Source organism: Apteryx mantelli, chromosome 23 (assembly GCF_036417845.1).
Source record: "Apteryx mantelli isolate bAptMan1 chromosome 23, bAptMan1.hap1, whole genome shotgun sequence".
NCBI classification, from domain to species: domain Eukaryota; kingdom Metazoa; phylum Chordata; class Aves; order Apterygiformes; family Apterygidae; genus Apteryx; species Apteryx mantelli.
The window spans coordinates 386,171-407,317 of NC_090000.1; the positions used below are offsets into that span (position 1 = coordinate 386,171).

Consider the following 21,147-nt stretch of genomic DNA (forward strand, 5'->3'; position numbering starts at 1 on the left):
CTCTCCCCCTCAACTTCTGCCCAGTGCTTCTCATTTTCAGATCATTTACCATCTGTTGCACTAACAGCTACTTAGCTTGATATGTTAATTCTTCACTTTTCAGATATGAAAGCTACTAGTGATTTTCAGTGCAAGTTCAAAATAAGATGCACTCTAGCAAAAAAACTTGAAAAAAATAAATACCTGTGCTTTTGGCTGATCTGCTTGTTTGAGGGACTTGCTCTTCTCAATCTTGTACAGCTGGGCTTTTGCCTTTTTCAGGAGACTGGCTACCCTTTTGTCAGTCATTGGCAGTTTGTCTGCTTGAGCCAACATAGAGCTGATGGAGGAAGCGGAATGTTTGACAGTGCTTGACGAAGGAGTAGAAAGACGCAGAGCTTTTTCCTTCTCCAAAGATGGCACAGTGGGGCTGAGGTCCAGTTCTGATTTGTCTAACCCCCCTCTACCTTTCTTGGATGTTTTGGTTTTGATGGTTGTCGTATCTACCAGAGCAGCAGTGGAAACATCTGCCACAGGATCTATTGCTGTAGATTTTTTCCGCCCAGCAGGTTTTTTTGCCGAAGATGATGCTGCAACATCTTCACTGACAACTTTTTCTTTGGGCATTTTACCTACAGGAAACAAAGCAGAGCTGCTCTGAATTTCTGACCCTTTTCTCCTTTTCTCTTTCCTTGACTCCCGTTTGTTTTCCTTTTCTCTCTCTCTGTCTTTCTCTCTGCTCTTGTCCTTCTCCACACTTTTGTCAGCATCTTTATCTTTGGACAGTTCCTCTGTAGCCCTGTCTTTGTTCCTCCCTCTCTCTGTCTGGGGACTTGACGTGAACCAGGGAAAGAGAGGAGCAGGACTACTAGATGAGAAAGGCTCTGCTGGAGTGCTAGTCTGCTTCCTTGGTCTCTGGCTTCTCTCTGCTGATTCCCCAGACTGTGTTAGGGAATGAGAAGGAAAAGTAAAAGTTGAATTTAAGGCACTAGTGGCAAGAGAACTAACAGAAATGCTAGTTAATGAGGAAGAGACAGAAGACTGTGGGGTGAGAGTTGTCAGGTCAGAGGTACTAAGTCTCCCACTTCTTGTCCTCATGGAGTGCGAAGGAGATCTGGGTTCTGATCGGATAGGACTAAACACTCTTCTCTTTCGTTTTCTAGAAGATACACCTGTTGCAGAAGTTCCTGCAGTGGTTCGACCAACCGATGAGGGCAAAGTTACAGATTCAAAGATTCTGGAGTGGGCCTCACTTGGAGTGAATCTCGGAGCTCTCAACAGAGGACTTCTCTTGTGCATATCAAATCTTGTTCCAGAATGTAGAGAAAACAAACGTGCTGGAGCTGTAGCACCTGGTGTTGAGAAGCCAGATGCAAAGCCAACATCCTCTGGCGTCAGTGGTGGGGGTCTGAAGTTATCAAATATTGGTTTGCGAATAAGACCCTCTTTGGCATATTTTGCTGATGAGAAGTACTGCGGTTCTGACCTGGAATGCTTTAGAGAGGTCCATCTAAACGTTGGTTCTCGCAGAATTGATTTCCTTTTCTCTTGCATTGGTGCAGCAGAAGTAGGAAGAAACGGTGAGGCTAATGGTATGGTTGGAGGCATAAGCCAAGGGGTATGGTCTGAGATGCTGGAAGCAGGTTGCAGTGGTGGGGGAGGAGTGAGCAAAGGGGGAGGAGGAGAAGAGGAGGACTGCTGCTGCGGCACACTTGGTAAGGCTGACAGCTTTTTAGCAGTCCTCTGGCCAAAACTTCTTTCTGTTATTGAAAATCTTCTGTTTCTCCTGTCACTGTTATCATTTTCAGGGGACTGAGAAACAGGCAGAGGTGTGTGAACTTCTGGAGTATTACTCCGTTCTTCAGAAAGTGCCTGCATCTCTTCAGAAGCCTGAGAGTCTGTAGATGTATCAACGCTAGGGCTACTGGACCGTGAAGAGTCTGAAGACATCTGAGACGAATGCTGAGAAGCAGCACTGGATTTTTCACTGGAACCACAAGATGTAGCACTGAACCTGCTGTTTGGTGTGGATTCTAGTCTGGATATTTTAATAGGAGGATCATAGTCTTCATCTTCAATGAACCGCTTGGGTGTTTTAATAATACGTGAAGAGATAGCACTCACAACTGGCATGATGAACTGTCGGATATTTTTTAGCTGGGTTCTCCCCTTTCTGCCCTGTAGTTTAGCTGCCTCTTTCTCAATCTTTTTTTGCGCCCCCTTTTTAGCTCTCTGCAAGAGTTGCTTTGCAATTGCTGCATCTGTCCTTTTTGTGGAAGGTATAATCCTAACAGGCTTAATCCTGCGTGGACTCTGTCTGAGAGCAGTCTTTTCTTCTTTTGTAAGAGGTGGTGTGCCATCCTTCTCTTTACGTATCCTTTGGGGTTTCTCCAGCTGTGAATTAATGACTAAGGTCGAGGAAGTCTTTAAACGTTCAGAAGATGGCGGCCTACCTCTCCTGCGTACAATCTGAACACTTTTCCTCCCAATCTGAAGTTTTGCCCCAGGCTTAAATTTAGATTTTAGTGGGGAGAGTTTACTAGTTCTTAATTTCTTGATTTTTGTTGCTTGCTGAAATGTAGTGGATGGTGACCTTTTAATTTTTTTCAGACTTTCTTTTTCCTCTTTACTTCCCTTCTGAACATCTGATGCATCCTTTACTTGTGACAATTTGAACTTCACGCTAGTAAGTGTTGGAGGTCTTCCTCGTCTTTTTTCCCCACTTTTCAATTCCTTCTTCTTTACTTTTTCCATGGATGTGGTTTCAGACTTGCTCGAAGGGGAACACACTGATGATGAGTCTGACAGTACAGCTGAACTTCGGTCAGAACTGCTTCGGGGCCTCCCGCGAGGTTTTCGTGGACTAGACTTAACTGAGAGGGAAGTAGAGAATGCAGAGTACACATTAAGTTTCCCTGAGTGCTGGATCAGCATTATCCAGATCACACAAGAATTTACTCAGTATAAATCACACTACCTGCACAACTTGCCAAAATATTTCAGTCCATCAATAAATAAAGTTTTATCATAATACCTGTAAAAAGTTACCTCACAAGAAACCTCTTCTCCCACATAAAATATGATTTAAATAATTCTTTTTAAAAAAGCACGCTTGCCTGTTTACAAAAACTATATATGCAATCACACAAAACCAATATCAACTTAACTATAAAAGGGAGCAATAACTCATAAAGGCATGTACAATGTTTCAAACACATTAAAAGAATTTTTAGCAGATCACAGCCAGCTAAAGGGAAAAAAAAATCCCCCTTCTCTAGTACCATCCATCTGCACTGCTAACAGATAGGTCAGTAAGCCAAGAACAATGTGCAGGGAAAGGCTGATGTAAGATAATTTACTAAAAAAGTTATTTTTAGTTTTCAAATCTATTTAGTACTCAGGATTGCACTTAGAATCATGAAGCAGATGTGCAAGACTTGATTACTCACCTCTACCAATGCATTTCAATCCATACCCACTAACCCAGCTATTCCCGTTCCGGGTCTTCACATAGTTCTGACAATGTACTTCTTTCTTCATTGAACCACCCTATTACCAAGGCTCTCCACAACAGAATTTGCTGGCGAGGCCAAACTGAGTAGAGCATTGTGGTGAGAGCACTTATTGACAAGAATCTAAATCAAGACCAAACTCATTCACTTGCAGTCCAATAATGATTTGATCCTACATCTTGAAAGCTGAAAATACAATTTACTACAGCTTACTCTTAAGTCTTCCATATTTGTTTCATTTCACACACACAAAAAAAGTTTTAGTTACAGCAGATAATCTATTGCAAGGTATGAAAAAACTCAAAACAGTTTTTTTTTGGTGGCAAGAGGGGCATTTCATTTGTTTGTTTTTTTGAAGGCTACATTGTTGCAACTATATCTCAGAAGAAATTTTCTTAAGAAATAATGCTTATTTTGAGCCCAAGAACTGACACAAGTTTTCACTAACAAACTGCCAACACCTATTTTTTCCTGCAACTACATATGTCCACCCACATTTGAACGCACTCCTTAAACTAGATTCTTATCATTAAAATAACTGCCTCTCTAAAATACTAACATCAGGTTATGAGTGCTAGTTTCATTAGTATCACTCACTTTTTTACTCAGAGTTCCCCTGCTCCACAACAAATCAGATCTAAAGAGACCACAACAATAGCAAATGTCTGAAACTGAGTAAGTTTAATCCAAAGACTGCTGTGACTTTTATGGTGTATGAGATTTGAAGAGACTGAGCTTCCTCAAGGGAAAAAGCATGTTTTGCTGAGATTCTTCTGGAAAATAACTATTGCAACAAGCAGGAGAGACATGATAAAACCATCACAAAGGAAAATACAAAGTCAGCATCCAATGCTGATACTTGAACATACCTGTGGGGGACCTGGCGGGGCTTCGTACTTTGACTTCTTCATCTGAACCAAAACCTAAGAACTGTTCATCCTACAATGAAAAAGTAGTTTTAAATTTGAAGGCATGGATATTAACACTAAACACAGTTAACTATGATCAAAGCATGAAAAGATTCTAAAGGATTTGCCACTGCCAAGTAATATACCCATATTTGTTCTTCTAACAAACAATTGCTAGAAAGGAAATGCAACTAGTATAAATAATAGCTATAGTTTACAGCTACAGCAGAAATGAAAAAGAGTTATGGGGAAACAAAGGACAAATCTACAAGAAATCAAAACTTAAGTGCATAAAATCTGCTGTTTGTATCAAAGCACAGAGAAGTCTACTCTATAAACTATTATTCAAACTACCCTAAAGACATACTCAAGCAGAAAAATATATATATTTTTACATGTTTATTTTTCTAGTACAAATGCAGACTAGCTTCCTCCCAAACTCATTTAAAAGTCTCTCTGGATGAGCAGAAGCATGTGAGGTCTGTAATTCTGCCCCAAGTATTGTGGAGTTTAAGCAAGGCTTCTGGACTCACTCAAGTCTCTTTCTGACAACTAGCCACTTTCCCTGAAGGCAGGCTTGACAGTTGCTTGCACAAGAACCAGCCGTGATGCTTATGGCCTCTGCAAGGAAACTGCAGTATGACAGAGCCTCTACCACCGCTCCAGAGACTTGCATGCATTCAGATGAATCCCACCCCATCAGTTCCATCTCACAACCACCTCCGTGCCTGGCTAAGAAACAACTTCAGCTTCACTGAAACTACTGACAGGAGGTCAGAGTCATCTCTAAGACGTAGACTTCATTCATTCACCACAATAGCCACAGTCTGAAATAGTGCTGAAGAGCTAGAAGCGCTACTAACTCACATGGTGCCAGCACAAGCTTTCTCTCAGAACCACCAAAGGTAGCTCCCTGTTGTTCCCTCTCCTATGGCTCCCAGCAAAGTTACCACCAAAACAGCATTTCTTGCTAAGGGACCACAGCATTTACTAATGTTACATTTCAAAGAGTAATGAGATTAATAGCCGTCTAGGTACACTACTGAAAGTCAAGGACAATTTTCTTAACAAACGACTCTCTACTAAACAATTCCTGCTAAAACTTAAGATTTTTTTTTTTTTAAACTCACTTTAGATTGAGCCTTTAAGAGATGAAGGCCTGACGTGCATTTTAAAGTTTTTCACTGACAGAGGCAACAGAAAATAAGAAAAATAGGGAGGGGAAAAAAACCACAAACTCTGAAAGAAGAAAAGGTGCAGAGTACTGGATTACAAACAAAGTAGTACCGACCTAAGGTGCAAGACAACAAAGAACATGTTGGTTCTACAAAAGGTTGTTTATTCATTAAATGGCAATTTTTGCTACAGCAAACCAAGGCAATATTTCAACATGACATTAAATGTACTCTGTTCACATTAAGACAGTTTTTCTTCAGGCAGTTTGTAAAAATGCAAGTCCTAATCATCTACGGTAACACATTTTTATGTTGATCTAGTTTTCCTAGTACAATCTCAACTCAGGCAATTACATTCTCTACTCTTCAAGTCCCTCTGTAGCTTGAAAAGAATATGTCATTTGTTGCTTCCTTCTTTAAACTATTGTATAATGTTGCTGTATGCTAGAAAGTAACTATTTTATTCCACTCCAAAGGTGCCTGTAATAACTCTATGTTTTCTGTAACAATTTGAATCTGCAAAAGCTTTGAGATAAGGAAGTACTACAAAAAACAGTATACTGTAACTGAAAAGGTGCAACACTACTGAACAAGAAAAGTTTAGCAGTGCCAAGAAATAAACAATACTATGACTGGATTTAGCTTAGGCCTAATATAAGATTTTAACAGTACTTGTTAATAACAACAACAACAACAAGGAACAGGAAAGCAACATAGCAAAGTTTTTCTTGCATCTGTTTTAAAATATTTTCTCAAAACAGTGCCTGTTTTCATCTTTTGCTCTAGATAATAAATTCTTAATACAACTATTTACAGGATGGACCACCAAGAAAATTTCAGCTAGTGAAACAGAGGTTTAGTTTTAGGATCTTAAAACACACACATGAAGACCATTATCTGTCAGTTTGGGATGAAACACCTATTAAAGCGGGGACTCACAGTTGCCACTTGCCACTGCCCTGTGTGACCAGGCCCACAAACAGGAAATATATTAAGGTATTGGAGTACACAACCAACAAAAATACACTAGCTCCCCTTTGGGAGCTGGGCCAGCCTGACTTCCCAAAGCAGTGGATTCTACACCTTGGTGATCTGCTACCTGCGTGGAAGTCCGCAGATTGAGAGTTACTACCTCAAACAGGTATCATCAAAGCACCTTCTTAATGTTAACTGCCTTTTAATCAGTAAGCATATAAGTTGAAACATTTCAAACTTTTCTTCAAATGACTAGTTTTCCTAGCTCCGGAAGCTGGGAACGTAGACCTGCTATTGATGACCAGGCAGGGGGTGGGATGGGGATGACAACTATCACCTATATTTGAAAAAGCTCTCTATACTAACATTAGACAGTTGATAGGATTTATATGTAAAAATACCAAGTACAAGATACCTACCCTGTGAATATTATTGAAAGCTGTGACAGTGCTGACTGTTTACCAGAACTACATTATTTTACCATTTATTGTAACTGACTTGGAATAGGAAAATTGTCTTTACATGTCTACAGGCAAGTTGGAACACGATAAAAAGAAGCAAGGATTAAGACAAACTGTTTCTCAATTTTTTGTTTGGTTTCCGTTTGATGATCCTTGCTGTTAAACAATGCAAATAGTGTAAATTTTCTGAACAGAAAGGCGATTCAAGTTTTCAACATAAATATATGTTCTAGCAAGTCAGTTACAACATATACAAACTTAGGCTGCAGTTCACAATTGCTGTAAGCAAATATAACTGCACATTGTTGAAGGGGTCAGTGCAGCCTTTCCCCACATTCCTGTTGCCTATCTGCTCTTTCCAGTTGCAGCAATGATGTCAAGAAAACAGGAAAAAGCACTGATAAAGCAAAACAAAAGAATTACACCACAAATCCAAAAGCATTGTTTCTACCAGATGAATCTTGTATCAAACAGCTTCCAAAATATAAGACCGTCTTCTTAAAAGAATCCAAGATCTTTCCCTGAAAGGAAAAACTATCATTTCTCAACTTTAATCATATATTAATAAAAACCAAGCAAATACAGAGCTGCGAAATAAATGCTGCAGGAGTGCATCACTCCACACTCGTTTTGCACACAGCACTGCAGATCAGTCGCCTTGTCACGCCTGCCTGCCACTCCCCGGAGCACGTGGGCTCGCTGCAAGATGTAAACACTGCTGCACCGGCACTGCCTTCACAAGGACATGCGCGCCGGGCAGAAAGGGTCTCCGACACCAAAAAAAGGGCAGGCTGTTAACTGAAACCAACTCATGCTGAAATATTATAAACACTGAGACAGAGAATGCAACCAGATAAGCAATAAGCTACATATGAACAGTCAGGTTTAGAAGTGTAACTGAAACAGCCACTTGCTCCAAGTAATTTCTTCATTAGACCACCAAGAAAGAGACCTGCTGCATCTTCAAACACACAACAATGTGCGCATAGTGTATGTTAGCTATATATGCCATATGATGCTTACTTTTGTGTAAAAGCAGCACACTCCTTCCAAGAAAACAGAACTTATTGCCACAAGCAGATGAATCTTTTAATGCACGCTTACAGTCCTGTAAATGAGAAGTGTTAAAAAGCACTAGAGTGTTACCCCACCTCTCTAACTCAGGGAGTCAGGAGAGCAAGCATGCTACAAGTAGGTAAGATACAAGCACAGCGACGGTGAACTGCACAAGACCAGGCATTTCCTGGGACATCAAGGCATAGAGCTTTGAAATCCCAATTCCCAATCCTTCCTCTAAGTGCTAGGCTGTATTCCCTTCAAAGTTCAGACATTGGCATTCAATCCCTGAACTTGCAATGGCTTTCAGTTTCCTTATTTTCTTCCCTTTTCACCTGTTAATTTAACTGCCACTCCCACTATGAAATCCTTATATTCCCCTTTTCCTTACCCTTCCAGATATTTTAATAGCAGATCACAAAAGCAACAGCCCAGTGCTATTTCCAGTGCTCTCTCTCCCCCAACAATTTCAAGCCATGATGACTATCTCATCAACCTCTCCCACACCCAGTTCAGGAATACTCACTGCATTTCTATCTGGCTTGTTTTGGTCTTTATTTTTTTGCATCCTGCTCACCTGAAATCTTCCCTGCCTCTTCAAGTACTAAAACAGAGTATACATTGGAGCTATGGAGGATGTATCTTGAAATAAGCATGCATGCAGCTACAGGTTTTGAAGTAGGAAAGCAAGTGCTCTTAGCAAGTAGGTTGCTGAGCTAAAAATGAGAAAAAGAATGAAGAATCTTCTTGCAGAAAGGAAGACTAAGCGAGTTCTAATGCATACAGATTCCCACAAGCCATCTTTGTCATATCTATCTAAGGAATATGGAACTCTGTATAATTATTTATCCTAAAGACCACTTGGGTGAAAGAAGATAGCAATAACTTGTTTCCATAAAACAATTCAGTTCCAAGTCTCTCAGCTCCAATTGAACAGTTCCCCCGTGCTTCACACTTTTTTTGAGTAGGAACAGTTCTGAACTCATGCTGGTAGCTCATCACTGTAGCTCCAGACCCACAATACTGCAGTGTGAAAAGCACACCTCTACACAGAGTTCTCGCTACCACAATTTCAATGTGTTCAGTAAATGCAGAAGTTATGCTCTAAAGACTATTTGTTTTTCCAAAAGACCATTTAAAATAATATACAAATTATTTTCTAGAAGAATTTACAAGATTAAACTAGAGGCTATGCCTGGCCAGAGGCAAGCAAATTCAGAGTTTAATCTAAAATAATACCTTATACCAAAATCACAGTTGCTGACAATTGACTTACATGTGTCTGAAACACTCACTGTTAGTCAACTATTGCAAATCCCAGGTGACAAAGGAAGAAAGGCACCTAACACATGAAATGCAGTCTTTAAATGGTTCTAATTTGCAGCTTTTAGAGCAACAGTCAAACACACATTATGATCATATACAAAACACTCCTAAAACCTGAAAAACAAAGTTACACAAAACCAGCCTTACCGAAAACATGTATGACCCTATCTGTTAAGAAGCACTGGGAGAGACAGCTTATATACTTGTAAGTACTCCCTTTGCTTCAGTGTTTGTATATACTAAAAGCACTTGTACAATTCTGTTTTTAAGTCTCATAGTAGTCTATCTCATGCAAAAGTTAATAATATCAGTAAATATGGTTGTGGAAGTTGAGCTTTCTCCCTAGCAAAGTGTGGAAAACAGAACAACAACAACAACAAAATCCAGGTGAGTTCTGAGCAAAAAACAAATCTGGAGGGTAGCTCTGACATGCTCATGGAAGAAAAGGTGTCACTACAGTATTTTACATAAAACATTTACATGAAGAAGAATCTAAAACTGGTAAATTCAGAGAAAGACTTCTAGCATGTTAAACAGGATTCTCCATCTTCATGCTGCATACAAGTACTTAAAAATGAAAGATACACCTACATCTGACATGAGCTTTTATTTAAGTGCTTTTTCCTTTCACAAAAGTCACCATGGAATGAGATGCAAAAATAAATGCTGTCTAATTACTATTTGTTACCCAAATACTGCTGAAACACCTGCATGGTTTTACCTTTTCTATTCTGGTTTTACTTTAAAAAAAAAAAAAGTTCTGAATCTGACTTTTGCAGGTGTTTGCTCTTGAAAGGATACTGTCAGGGCTTGCATCAGACCCCTCCTTAACTCAGTCTGGTTCATATATTTATTTACCCACTTATTTTGCTATTTCACTTTCCAGAAATAAGTTTAAACCTTTCAAGAACCCTGCGCTCAGTCAACAGGCCCATTTGCAACTCAGTAAAAGCTGAATGCAGATGTAGAAGGCAGGTTACCTAACCATTGGATTTTAAAGCTTCGAATTCTCACTTGGGGCACAGTTTCTACACCTGCTCACAACTCTGTTATCCCATCAGATGAAACCACAAACTGGTTAGACTGAACATGACCTTATAAAGACAGGAAACAAGATTGCCAAGAAAAGGCCCAAGTACTACAGGTGATGGGGTATTCACTAGAATCCCCCTTTTCAAATCCAACCCAATATTGGTGTCTACCATGTACTAAGTTAGCATTAATGTTATTTCACTTTCATTTATACTCTATCTTCCCAATAACATTAATTTTCCTTCTTTCTTTCTAAAACCTGTAGGAAAGCATCAGTATGATAGAATGTTTGCTATTTGTATATATAAAAAGTGAAGAAGCAGTTCTTAGATACACACAAACACATTGCAACCTTTAACGAGCATGAAATCATTCAATTGTTCTTAGTCACTGAAAGAAACTACTCTTCCAAAAGCTTGTCCTTACAATATTCAAAAAGTAAAAAGACAACTAGAAAAACTAAAACAACAACAACAACAACAAAAAAAAAACCAAAACAGATTTCTGTATTTAAAACCATTTGTTGACATGTATTTAGAGTTGGAGGGGGGAAGGGGGAAATCTTTCCGCTCCCTGAGAAAGCCAAAATTGCCAGTGGTAGAAACCTGCAAATACAGTTGTTTTGAATTAGATTCTTGAAAATGAGTTGCACATATGCAACTCATGAGTTGCAAATCTAATTTCCACTAGCAAGTGTGACAATTGGCATTTACAAAACAAAGAAAGAAGTGCAAGTCCCCTGGATAAGATGATCTCAGTATATACAAGTAGTCAGAGGGGGAAAGACTTTGTCTAGCACATAAAGAACTGACCAGATCCTTCAGGAACCGTGAGGTTGTGCTGCAAAGAACTAATTTGCAAAAATGTTGACCACGTGCAATTAAACCCTAGGAACAGAAAACAAATATGCCATTTAAGTTATGACATTACAGTTTGGTGTTCAAAGGTAAAGGTGTCACATGACAGAAGCGTATCTTCTAATAACTGTTCTTCTGCTCAGAACAAAATACTGGGATTGAAGCAGCACAGGAACTCATTACCTGATTTTCTATCATTCCAGCCACCCTTCCACCTTTCTTGTGCATTTTGTGAGAAGAAGTACATACTCAACCACAACTGCAACTTTTACTTCCCCTAAGGAGTTTTCCAGGTTTGTTTCCCTCCTGCCTGCCCCAGACGAGAGTCTCCATAGAACTGCGTACTGAAGAAGGCTAGAGAGAAGAAGAAATACACATGATCTCCTCTGTTCTGCAGAAAGAATCCCCATTTCCTGCTGTCCCCAAGAGGCAGTTCATGTAAGACTTCACAGAAATTTTCTATCCCAACCCCACCTATCGCCAAACAATTTTGAAAGATACAACTTCTCTACACATATTTGGAGACTGGGACCATGAAGCAAAACAAAACAAAACCACAGCTGTCCGACAGTCTTGAGTTTCATCTGTCTGTATGTTTATTTGGCCACTATGAATGTTTCATTCAGTTTGTTATTTTTGATTATTATTTTATCTGCAGGTACTAAATCAGCACTTTCTATATTTTCAACAACTGCATGTCATAATTCACTGTTGGAACCTGCATTATTTTTGAACTGAGCACTGTTAACCTACTTTTCCAAAAGGATACAATAATTCTGGCTTTGGCTCAGTATCCTGGGAATGATCATTTCTTCTTATTTCCTACTAAACAGTCACCAAAACTGCCTACAGTAAAAATCCCTATTCAAAAAACAATTACTTTGGCTTCATTTACAACCACAAGTAGCATGACCACTATGTCATTCATGTTTGTTCAATGACATTCATGACTATATCATTGACCTCAAAAAGGTATTTTCACAATCTAGGAGAGACTTGTAACTTATCAGAATTAGAAAGGATCAAGAAGGCCAGTAAATCCCAGCATGCATTTGCAAGGCTAAAACACCCAGTCAGTCGTTGCATGTCAAAATTCAGTTCTGAGGCAAATTAAGCAGGAACAGGCTCTCTCCAGCTTTGTTACCAGAAGTTACTGTAAAGCACAACAGATGGAGAGTGATTAAAAACCATAACAGTTTTGAACATGACCCCATTTACCTGAGAAAGAATAATGCGACACAATAAAGGTCATTCAGGATTATAAATAAAAGGATGAGAAAAGGCTCATCTCGTGCAAGACATGACATCTAACTAAGCAGGCAAGGAGCGATCTCCTGATCTAGACAGCAGAGTTTTCACCTGCTTCTCCTAATAAGACTACGTAAAATAGCTTAAATCTCAAAGTTGGGAGCAGATGAACAAAGGATTTTCTTGAAGTAACCTGGTTACTTCCAGAACAGAAAGTTGCAAGCAAATGTCTATATGAACTAAATTAATCTATTACAACACTCTTGAGCAAAATTATTTTTCATGGAAGTTCTGACTGAAGACCTCAGAGGAAAATCCATGTTCAGATGAAAAATATCCTGAAGGTATGGATTTTTTGATCTCTCTCCAAGGAATAATAGTATAACCCATATTGTTATGGATTCTTAAAGCTGCACAGGACCATCATCAAAGCTGACAGTCAGAAGCACTGGAAACAGCAATGCGGCTGTTCTAATCCACTCTCAAAGAGGTTTATTTAATTTCAAAATAGAATCATCTGAACAATGATTTACTTCCCTTCCTGTTCACCATCTTGGTTTTGGCCCCAATTATACAGCACCTCATCTTCTTGGAAAGAGAGATGCTATTTTTAGAAGCTCATTCAGAAGCTTGCTTAGTAACTATGGCACAACATCTAACAGACTCCTCTTCTTTCAAAAGAGTAAACATCCTTAGAGGTTGGCAATATGTAACCCCCAAGACAAACACTGGGTGCACTCTTAGCTTTTGACTGGAGTGGAGTCATCTGGTAATTCAGGAAGATGCCTTACAACTGATTACTAAAGCTAATTCTTTGAAATGCAATGTCACTAATGAACAGCAGAGCATTGGGGGTTACTGTTACTTACTTACCAGGCTGAGGGCCCACTTACCCTTCATTCTTTAACTGGACGAGTATCTAGAAGTTCAGAACAGGAATGACACATAAAATTTACCAGGACTTCTCCTCAAAACAGTACTGATCTATACAACATGCTCTTACAAGACCTTCCTGAAAGCAAAGTAAAACTTCACAATGTCACCTCTACCCAAGACAATTTTCCAATTAAAACAATAGAAAGATACACCCCTGCTGTTGGTTTGCATCTATACCCTCAGCAATTAACTATAACGCAGACACGATTAGAACTCCAGCTTCCAAATTCCCTCAGACGATACCTAATTTTAGATTTAGAAAGAGCAAGCTGCTCTTTATTGGGCTCGAGCTCAGAGAGCACCCATTGTAACAGTATTACCGAGTGCATAGACCGGCCTCGCCAGCTTGCTAGAAGGAAAATACAAATATCCAGTGTTAAGAGATAAGAATACAGTTGCTCTCTCACCATTGGGCCAAAACTGGAGGCAGAAAAGACCAACTTACAACAGTCCATTAACAAAACACAATCAATCTGTGTCTTCTGCAGAGTTATGGTTCCATCAACTCAGCCTATGCTCTACATTCAATACTCTACAAATTATATGTAATCTGTATTCCTATATACTATATGAATAATTCTGATTTACAAATTTCACTCTGAACAAACAGGAAATGCTTTTTAAAGCACCTGAAATGGTTTCATTTGGATCACAACAAGCTTTCAATACCACCTCTGAGGAAAAGGGTCATCCAAAGTATTACCTAGAAAAATTTAACTTGCACCCAGTGAGAGAAAAGCAAGACCACAGCCTCCTGAACCACATCTAACAGAGCTCTGGCAACACAGCACTTTGGCAAGCTAAATCTCTCTCTCAGATCCATAAATGAATGTTTAGAACACAATACTTCAGCTGAACTTGGACAACTGAGAACAGGAAAGAATTCTAGAGGTTGCTTTTAAATAAAAGCAGACATAACTAACAAACAATCAAAGTTGCCCAGAAACATCAAAGCAGTAGGTTGAAGCACTTCAGATACTTCTGCATACACACAGCTATACTCTAAATTGCCATATCAATATATAAAGAAAATCTTTAATAGCAGCAAACTCATCTTTCACTTCTTCTAAAGAAATGCATGTTATCCAACAAAGAATTAAAGCATTTTAAAAATATTTTAACAGCTGAACTATGTGTTTTCTGATGCAGTGCAGGGAAAAAAAGCACACCCTTCTATGAGATCTTTTGTGGTATCCCTTTAAACTTAATACCCAAGAATTCATTTACAGTCTGTGCACAAGACTGAACTGAGGAGACTGACCATAATGAGCTTTAATATCAACAGTGAGAAAACAGAGGCTTAGGTAGCATGACCACCTAGTTAAAAGGATTTGCTGCCCAAGAATTATCGAATTTTAATAGTTTGCCAGAACCCACACTCTTTGCCAAAGTCATCCTCAGTGGCCACCAAACACAAAAAGAGAAACCAGATACAGTTTCTCAGCAGTGCTACTCTTGGTCTGCCCTATACCAATATTTCATCACAAAACTATCTGGTCTAAATAAGAGACTGGAGGGGATGAGGATGCCTTCAATAAATGTCATACTACATTTTATTCAGGCACTCTACAAGATAGGTTGATAAAGAGCCGTTTGCTGAAGAGAAAAACTTTTGCTGTCCCTTCAGAACCAAGAAAACAAAGCCCCTCTACCAAAACACTCCCTCTGAATGACAGATCAACATATTTTCTGCTTATTGAAACAAAAATGTCTCCTTGCCTCAGTTTTATTTCATGTAAGGCAGCGCCTTTTTCTGTTTAATTCTCACAGTGTAAAAGCAGTACAGGTAGCAAGCTTTGGCATCACAGCTAGAAAATACAGTAGGCACGTTCCACCATACGTGGTCTCAGGAGAAGAGCTACCGGGCATGCTTTTAACCACTTGTGTGTGGAACCCATTAGTACCATTTCACATATATTCAACAGGTCAGGAGGAGGCAGCCTCAACACGGAAGAACTCGAAAGCCTGTTAAAAAGGCTGAAAAATGAACAACTGTCTCAAAGAGTTACCCAACCTGTTCCCTCATTTCCTCCAAATGCAGTACAGTAAAATCTGTAGTTCAGTACTTTGACTTCAACACCAAAAAAATCAAAAAAAAAAAAAAAAAAAAAAAAAAGCCAGTGAAATACACTGCTGCAAGAGTCTGTCCTGTGAATTTTACAGTTGAGGGAAGTGCAACATCAAAAAGTCCCAGAGCAAACAGGTCAATGTACATTATTGCTTCTTCTTCTGAGACTACATTATCTCTCACTCTTGTCACTGAGAAGTGTGACATGACATTCTATCAAAAACACTCCCCTCCCCCCCCCCCCAAAAAAAACAGAATCCTTTCCTCCAAAAAGCTTCACAAAACCAATACTCTAAAAGTTATGAGTGCTTTGTAACACTGACTGAATCCTGGAAACAGGCAGGGATGGTTAAAACATGTACTTCAATTTTCACACTTCTGACAAATGAGCTCCTAACTCTTCAGAAAGGAGAGCAAGCATGAAGAAAAGAAGCTCTACTTCTTTTGGGCCACAATCAGTACTTTATCGTTTATGTTCTGTTTTACACCAATACCCAGAAAGTGTTGATCTCTCCATTCATATATACTAATAAATGTTATTAATAACAGGCAGGGCTGTGTACATGCGCTTCACAAATTAAACACACAGGCAGTTTTATAATGACCATTCAACAGAGATTTAGGAAAGGAAGTTCTCCGGCAGACAGAATTTTAATACAAGTGTAGGAAAAATTATCAGTACTTTCAGCTCAGGCATGACTGTGGCCATCATAAGGAAGCCACTCCTCCCAGCACATGAATCTAGTACAATTTCAAAACAAGTTCAGCCATCAGTGAACATCTAAGGCTCTAACATTTACCTCATAAAAGATTATGGTCCATGTACAATTACAGCAACACTACTAGAGCCACTATCATTACTATTATTATTACATTTTCAACTCCTTTTCAACTTTCTGCAACTTAAGTTTTCACTTTCAAAGTGATGCAGATTTATCAAATAAACTGTCAACATGCATCCACCACATGCAGTCAACTTCCATCTCCTAAAGCTTCAATTAAATTTCAGGGATGGGGAGGGAGCTCTGAAGTGACAGATCTAACAGATATATAACAACTATACACAGACTTCTCTTATACCAAATATTTAAGTAACAAATCTAGAAAACACAGCTGAAGGTTTTTAAACATTGTAAAAATTCCACCTATTACTTAACTGTCATTCATATCAAGCAGAAAGGATAACATTCAGTATGAATGCCATTTTTTCCAACTAGTTATAGCTTTACTATGAAAAAAATCCCCACTCACTCTTACTGTGCCAAAGTCAAATATTGTAATGTTGCTCCCTTAAAGCAAGCTGGTTTCAAGATAACTCAGTGAAAAACTAAACCGCAACGGAAGCGAAGGATTCATACAAAGTCACCAGAAACTGGGGAGGAGGCAGGGACATCCTTTGCCTCTCTACCTTAAAAATAAATAAATAAATAAAATAATAATAATTACAATTAAATAGCTTTTTTAATGTTGGGATTTCACTGAAGAAATGAGAACTGTCATATAACCCAGGGGCACCTGGAACTCAGGTACCTTTAATAATACAAATAAAATCTGCTACATTCTGCAGCATGGCAAAGGAGACAAGGGAAAAACTGATTATAATACTTGCTCTGGAGTTCTACTTTCCTGTTAAATCAAATGAAATGTTGATATTAACACATATTTTTGGTAGGTACTTACACAATTTAAGACCAGAGTGCAGCGTGCTGTTCAGAAGTCAAAAAAAAAAAAAAAAAAAGCAATCAGAATGAAAAACGTACATAAAAATATAGCACAGCTTCTTCTGCTTTGCTTTGATCACTACAGATTCCTAAACTCAAATTGTCAATTAAGATTTTATTCCAATGCTGAATGCAAACTCAGCTGAAGATTTTAATTGGTGTGGTTTGGGGAAAGACCTCAACTGCGGAATAAAACAGTGCAAGCGTTCGGCAGTTATTCAAAGGTCATAATGAGTCCTAATAAGCAGAGGACTTCTGGAAACCCCTACTAGAAGGAAAAAAGCTGAATCCAAATTCAGGTACCACACAAGCATCAGAACTTTACTGTTTCAGCAAAAACACGCAGCCACCCTCTCCTTTCAAAAAGGCCACAGGCATGCACCCATACTCATCTCCTAGATGTATCAGAGCTCTTTCCGCATCCCTCACTCCCACCACACAGAAAGCTTGTACAGCAGGAGAGAAGGGTTTTTCCTAGAACTTTTGATGGCCAGTAGCTGTGGTGCACTAGTTCAGAGTAGTGAGATCTTCACTATGAAAAAAATCCATGCAGTATAAGTCATCAGTTAAGAGAACTAGGTCTTTAACAAGTAAAAATACTTTGGTTCTTAATTATCACCGAGGGAAAGAGATGTTCCTATATTGGTGATGGGAAAAAGAATTACTGAACCAACTAAAGTTGTACGCCACACTGAATATACAAGAGTATCTGCTTGCCTAATGTCTCATAACACTATTAACTGTTGTAATTTTAGAGTGAGAAAAAGCATCCTGGGTCTACTCTTTCCTTGCTCATGAGTGGATGAACCTCAACCTACAGCCACCAAGTTACAAGGAAATTTTACCATTACTTTCCACTGCATATAATATTGTAAGGCAGAATTTTTTAATAGCTCAATAAAAACTTTTAAGATCCAAGAGACACTTTCTTTCTCAACTGCTAACACCAAGGATTTATTTAACTATTTTATTTTTAAGCAAAGATATCCTAAAAAGTCAAACTTGCAAAAATCATCTGAGATATTTTAAAGGTCTGAGATACAAAAATACACTAAGACAAACTGAGTGGAAGAAAAAAAAAAATCCAATGACATCCTTAAAAAAAAACAAAATATCCCAACCAACTCACCTTCCTCCTCATATAAAAACTTCTCAACTTGTTAACTTTGTGGTCAGATTGGTAAGACAGATTTCAGTTGTTTCTGTCAGTAAACCAGCATTTGTGAGATATTAACTTCTTTTAAGCAGATATAATAAATTCCATTTAACCTAGTCTATTACAAACAGACATATTTACAAATATTATAAACAACAACCTGTAAGAATTTTGTATTAAATAAAAGGGATGCTACTGGGCAGTCTGACTTAAAAACATCAATGTTGTATTTACTAGGTTAAAAGTGTTTCCATGATCAACTCTGAGTTTGCGAATATGACCCCCCTCCTTCAGGCACTGCAGCCTGCTGGAGCTGAAACTGCAGCCCAAAACGGACTCTAGCTCAGCTGAGACTGACTAGTACTGCTCTACAGTACCTAACAGAAAATACTAAAAGCAAGTCCAAGAAACGTAACTAAAACATGCTTTTATACATATTTTAATAGACTTGGATATTATCAGTGACGAAAAAAGCAACGCAAACGCTTTTTAAGAGCCTAAAGTATATACAAAGATATGCTCATGCACTCCACACCTGACAATTTGCCTTTAGAACAAGAGACACAACTAGCCTTTATGAGAAAAGGCACTCCTGGTACAAAGGAAGTTGGATTTTTTTTTTTTTTTTTGCCGGTGCAATGACAGAGTTAAGAAGTGATGCAAAATAAGAAACACAGAAAAGGAATGGTGCAGCCTGTAGTAAGTAACACACCCCCATCATGTCTTCCCTGTTCTGTCGGTAGGTGGGTTGTTGTCAGACTCTCGCTCTAGCTGGCTTAGGCTTAAAAAAATGCAGGCAAGAAGAACACAACACAACCCCCCCTTCCCCCCGGCCAAAAAAAAAAAAAAAAAAAAATCCACAAGCCAGCTGGCCCGTGCAACTGCACCGCTCTCTCACCAGTCCCTTCCGCCCCTGGGGTCTCGCTCGGCGTCCAGGTGCAGCTGGGGCGGCGAAGGGGAGGAGGGCGGGGGGCGGCTGCTGACACCGCCGCCGCCCGCGCCCCCCGCCCGCGCCAGGCCCCCGCCGCCGCCCCTCACCTCACCTCGCGGCGCGGCCGGCCGGCGCGCTCCGCGGCCCCGCGCGGCGGCGGCGGCGGGGGGCGGGGGCCCCCTCCCGCTCCCCGCCGCGGCAGGAGGATAATGGAGGAGGCGGCGGCGGGGAGGACACACCGGCGGCAAGTCGCGTGCGCGGGGAGGGACCGCGCGGCGCGGAGGCGGAGGGCGGCCGGCGCCCGCCCGCCGCTCCCGGCTCCCCGCCGCGCCGCACCGCACCGCGCCGGCCCGGCGGCGGGCGCGCCCTTTGTGCGGGGCGGCGGCGGCGGCGGGGCCCCGCGGCGGCGGGAGCGGCGGCATGGGCGCCGCGGGCGCGGTAGGTGTGTCCGGGCGGCGGGAGGAGCGCGGCGGACGCGGGCAGGGGGTGTGCGGGCAGGGGGTGTGCCGCCCGCCGGGGCGGAGCGGGGATGCTGGCGGGCCGGGACCGCGCTCCGGGCCGCGCCGCGCCCTCCCTCTCCCGCCCGCCCGCCCGCCCCGCCGCCCCTCCTCACCTCTCCGCTGCCCGCCTCGGCGCCGCAGGCCGCGCGGAACCGCCGCAGGTTGATGCCGATGGCGGCCGAGACCTGGAGCGCCGCGTCGAAGCCAGGTCCCACCCCGGCCGCGGGGCCCCCGGAGCCGCCGGAGCCCGGCGCTGCCCCGCCTCCCCCGCTTCCCGCCGCCCCGCCGGAGCACGGGCCGCCGCGCTCCCCATCGCCCGCCGCCGCCGGGGCCGCCGGCTCGGCGGCTCGCAGGCTCCGCACGGCCGGCACCCGCAGCCGGGACCCCCCCAGCCCCCGGCGGCCCCAGCCGCCGCTGCCGGGCCGGGCAGGGAAGCGCCACCGACCGCTGTGCGCCATCTTTACTGTGAGGCGACGAGCCAGAGAGCGGGGCCGGGCCGCGCCCCGCGCCCTGCATATCACTTCGCCGGCCCGCAGAGGCCCTGCATACCGCCGGCCAGCATGCAGGTTGCGGGGCTCCGCCATCCCGCCGCCCTGGCACGTGGATAAGCCATGCGCAACTGGTGCTGGCCCGGCATAACGCTGGGCGGTATGCAGGGTCCCGGGCCCAACTCCCAGCGCGGCCCCCCGTCCTGGATAGCGCAGCTCTCCCCGTAGCAGTCCGTCATAACTCCGAGGGGAATACAGGTGCGGGGCACCCTGCCAGTGGGCCCCAGAATCAGGTTGCTGCACACCAATACCGTAAGCAACTACCATAACCGTGACGGCAATACCGAGTGAAAGCGCGAGCTGCTGGCGCCCCGGATCGCGCATAAGGCATAGCACACCCCGCCAAACCCCTGAATAGTCCCAGGGCGTATGCGGGGCGCGGGGCCCGCGCTCGGCGCGGCCCGGGGCACGGCCTGGGGCATGAGGCGCAGGCAGACGCCCCGCATGCCAGCGGCGCGCACCCAGTCCGCGGGGGAGGGCCGGGGGGGGGCAGGCCTGTGCCCCGGGGCCGCCGGCCGCGGCCGGGCGGGGGACCGCGACGCCGTGCTCACCTGCTGCGGCGTGCGCCAGCCGTGCCGGAGCCAGGACTGCCTCCTCGTCATCGCCTCCTTGTGCCCCCTCAGCGCGGTGACAGGGCGCCCTAACCCCCTCAGGCCCGTGACAGAAAACCCTACCCCCACCCCGGTGACAGGGCGCCCTAACCCCCCTCAGCGCAGTGACAGAAAACCCTACTCCCACTCCAGTGACAGGGCGCCCTA

The 21,147-nt window shown here is 42.3% G+C and overlaps 1 protein-coding gene across 1 annotated transcript in view; it reads right to left on the reverse strand.

Moving 5' to 3' along the window:
* KMT2A (lysine methyltransferase 2A) overlaps window positions 1-20,299 on the reverse strand; it is a 56,297-nt gene extending 35,998 nt beyond the window's left edge. Inside the window, exons 1-3 of the mRNA XM_067310261.1 lie at window positions 19,955-20,299; window positions 4,361-4,430; window positions 184-2,852 (exon numbers count right to left, since the gene is read on the reverse strand). Of these exons, the coding sequence (XP_067166362.1) occupies window positions 184-2,852; window positions 4,361-4,430; window positions 19,955-20,299 (3,084 nt within the window). The remainder of the gene's footprint in view (window positions 1-183; window positions 2,853-4,360; window positions 4,431-19,954) is intronic.
* Between the last annotated feature and the right edge of the window lie 848 nt (window positions 20,300-21,147).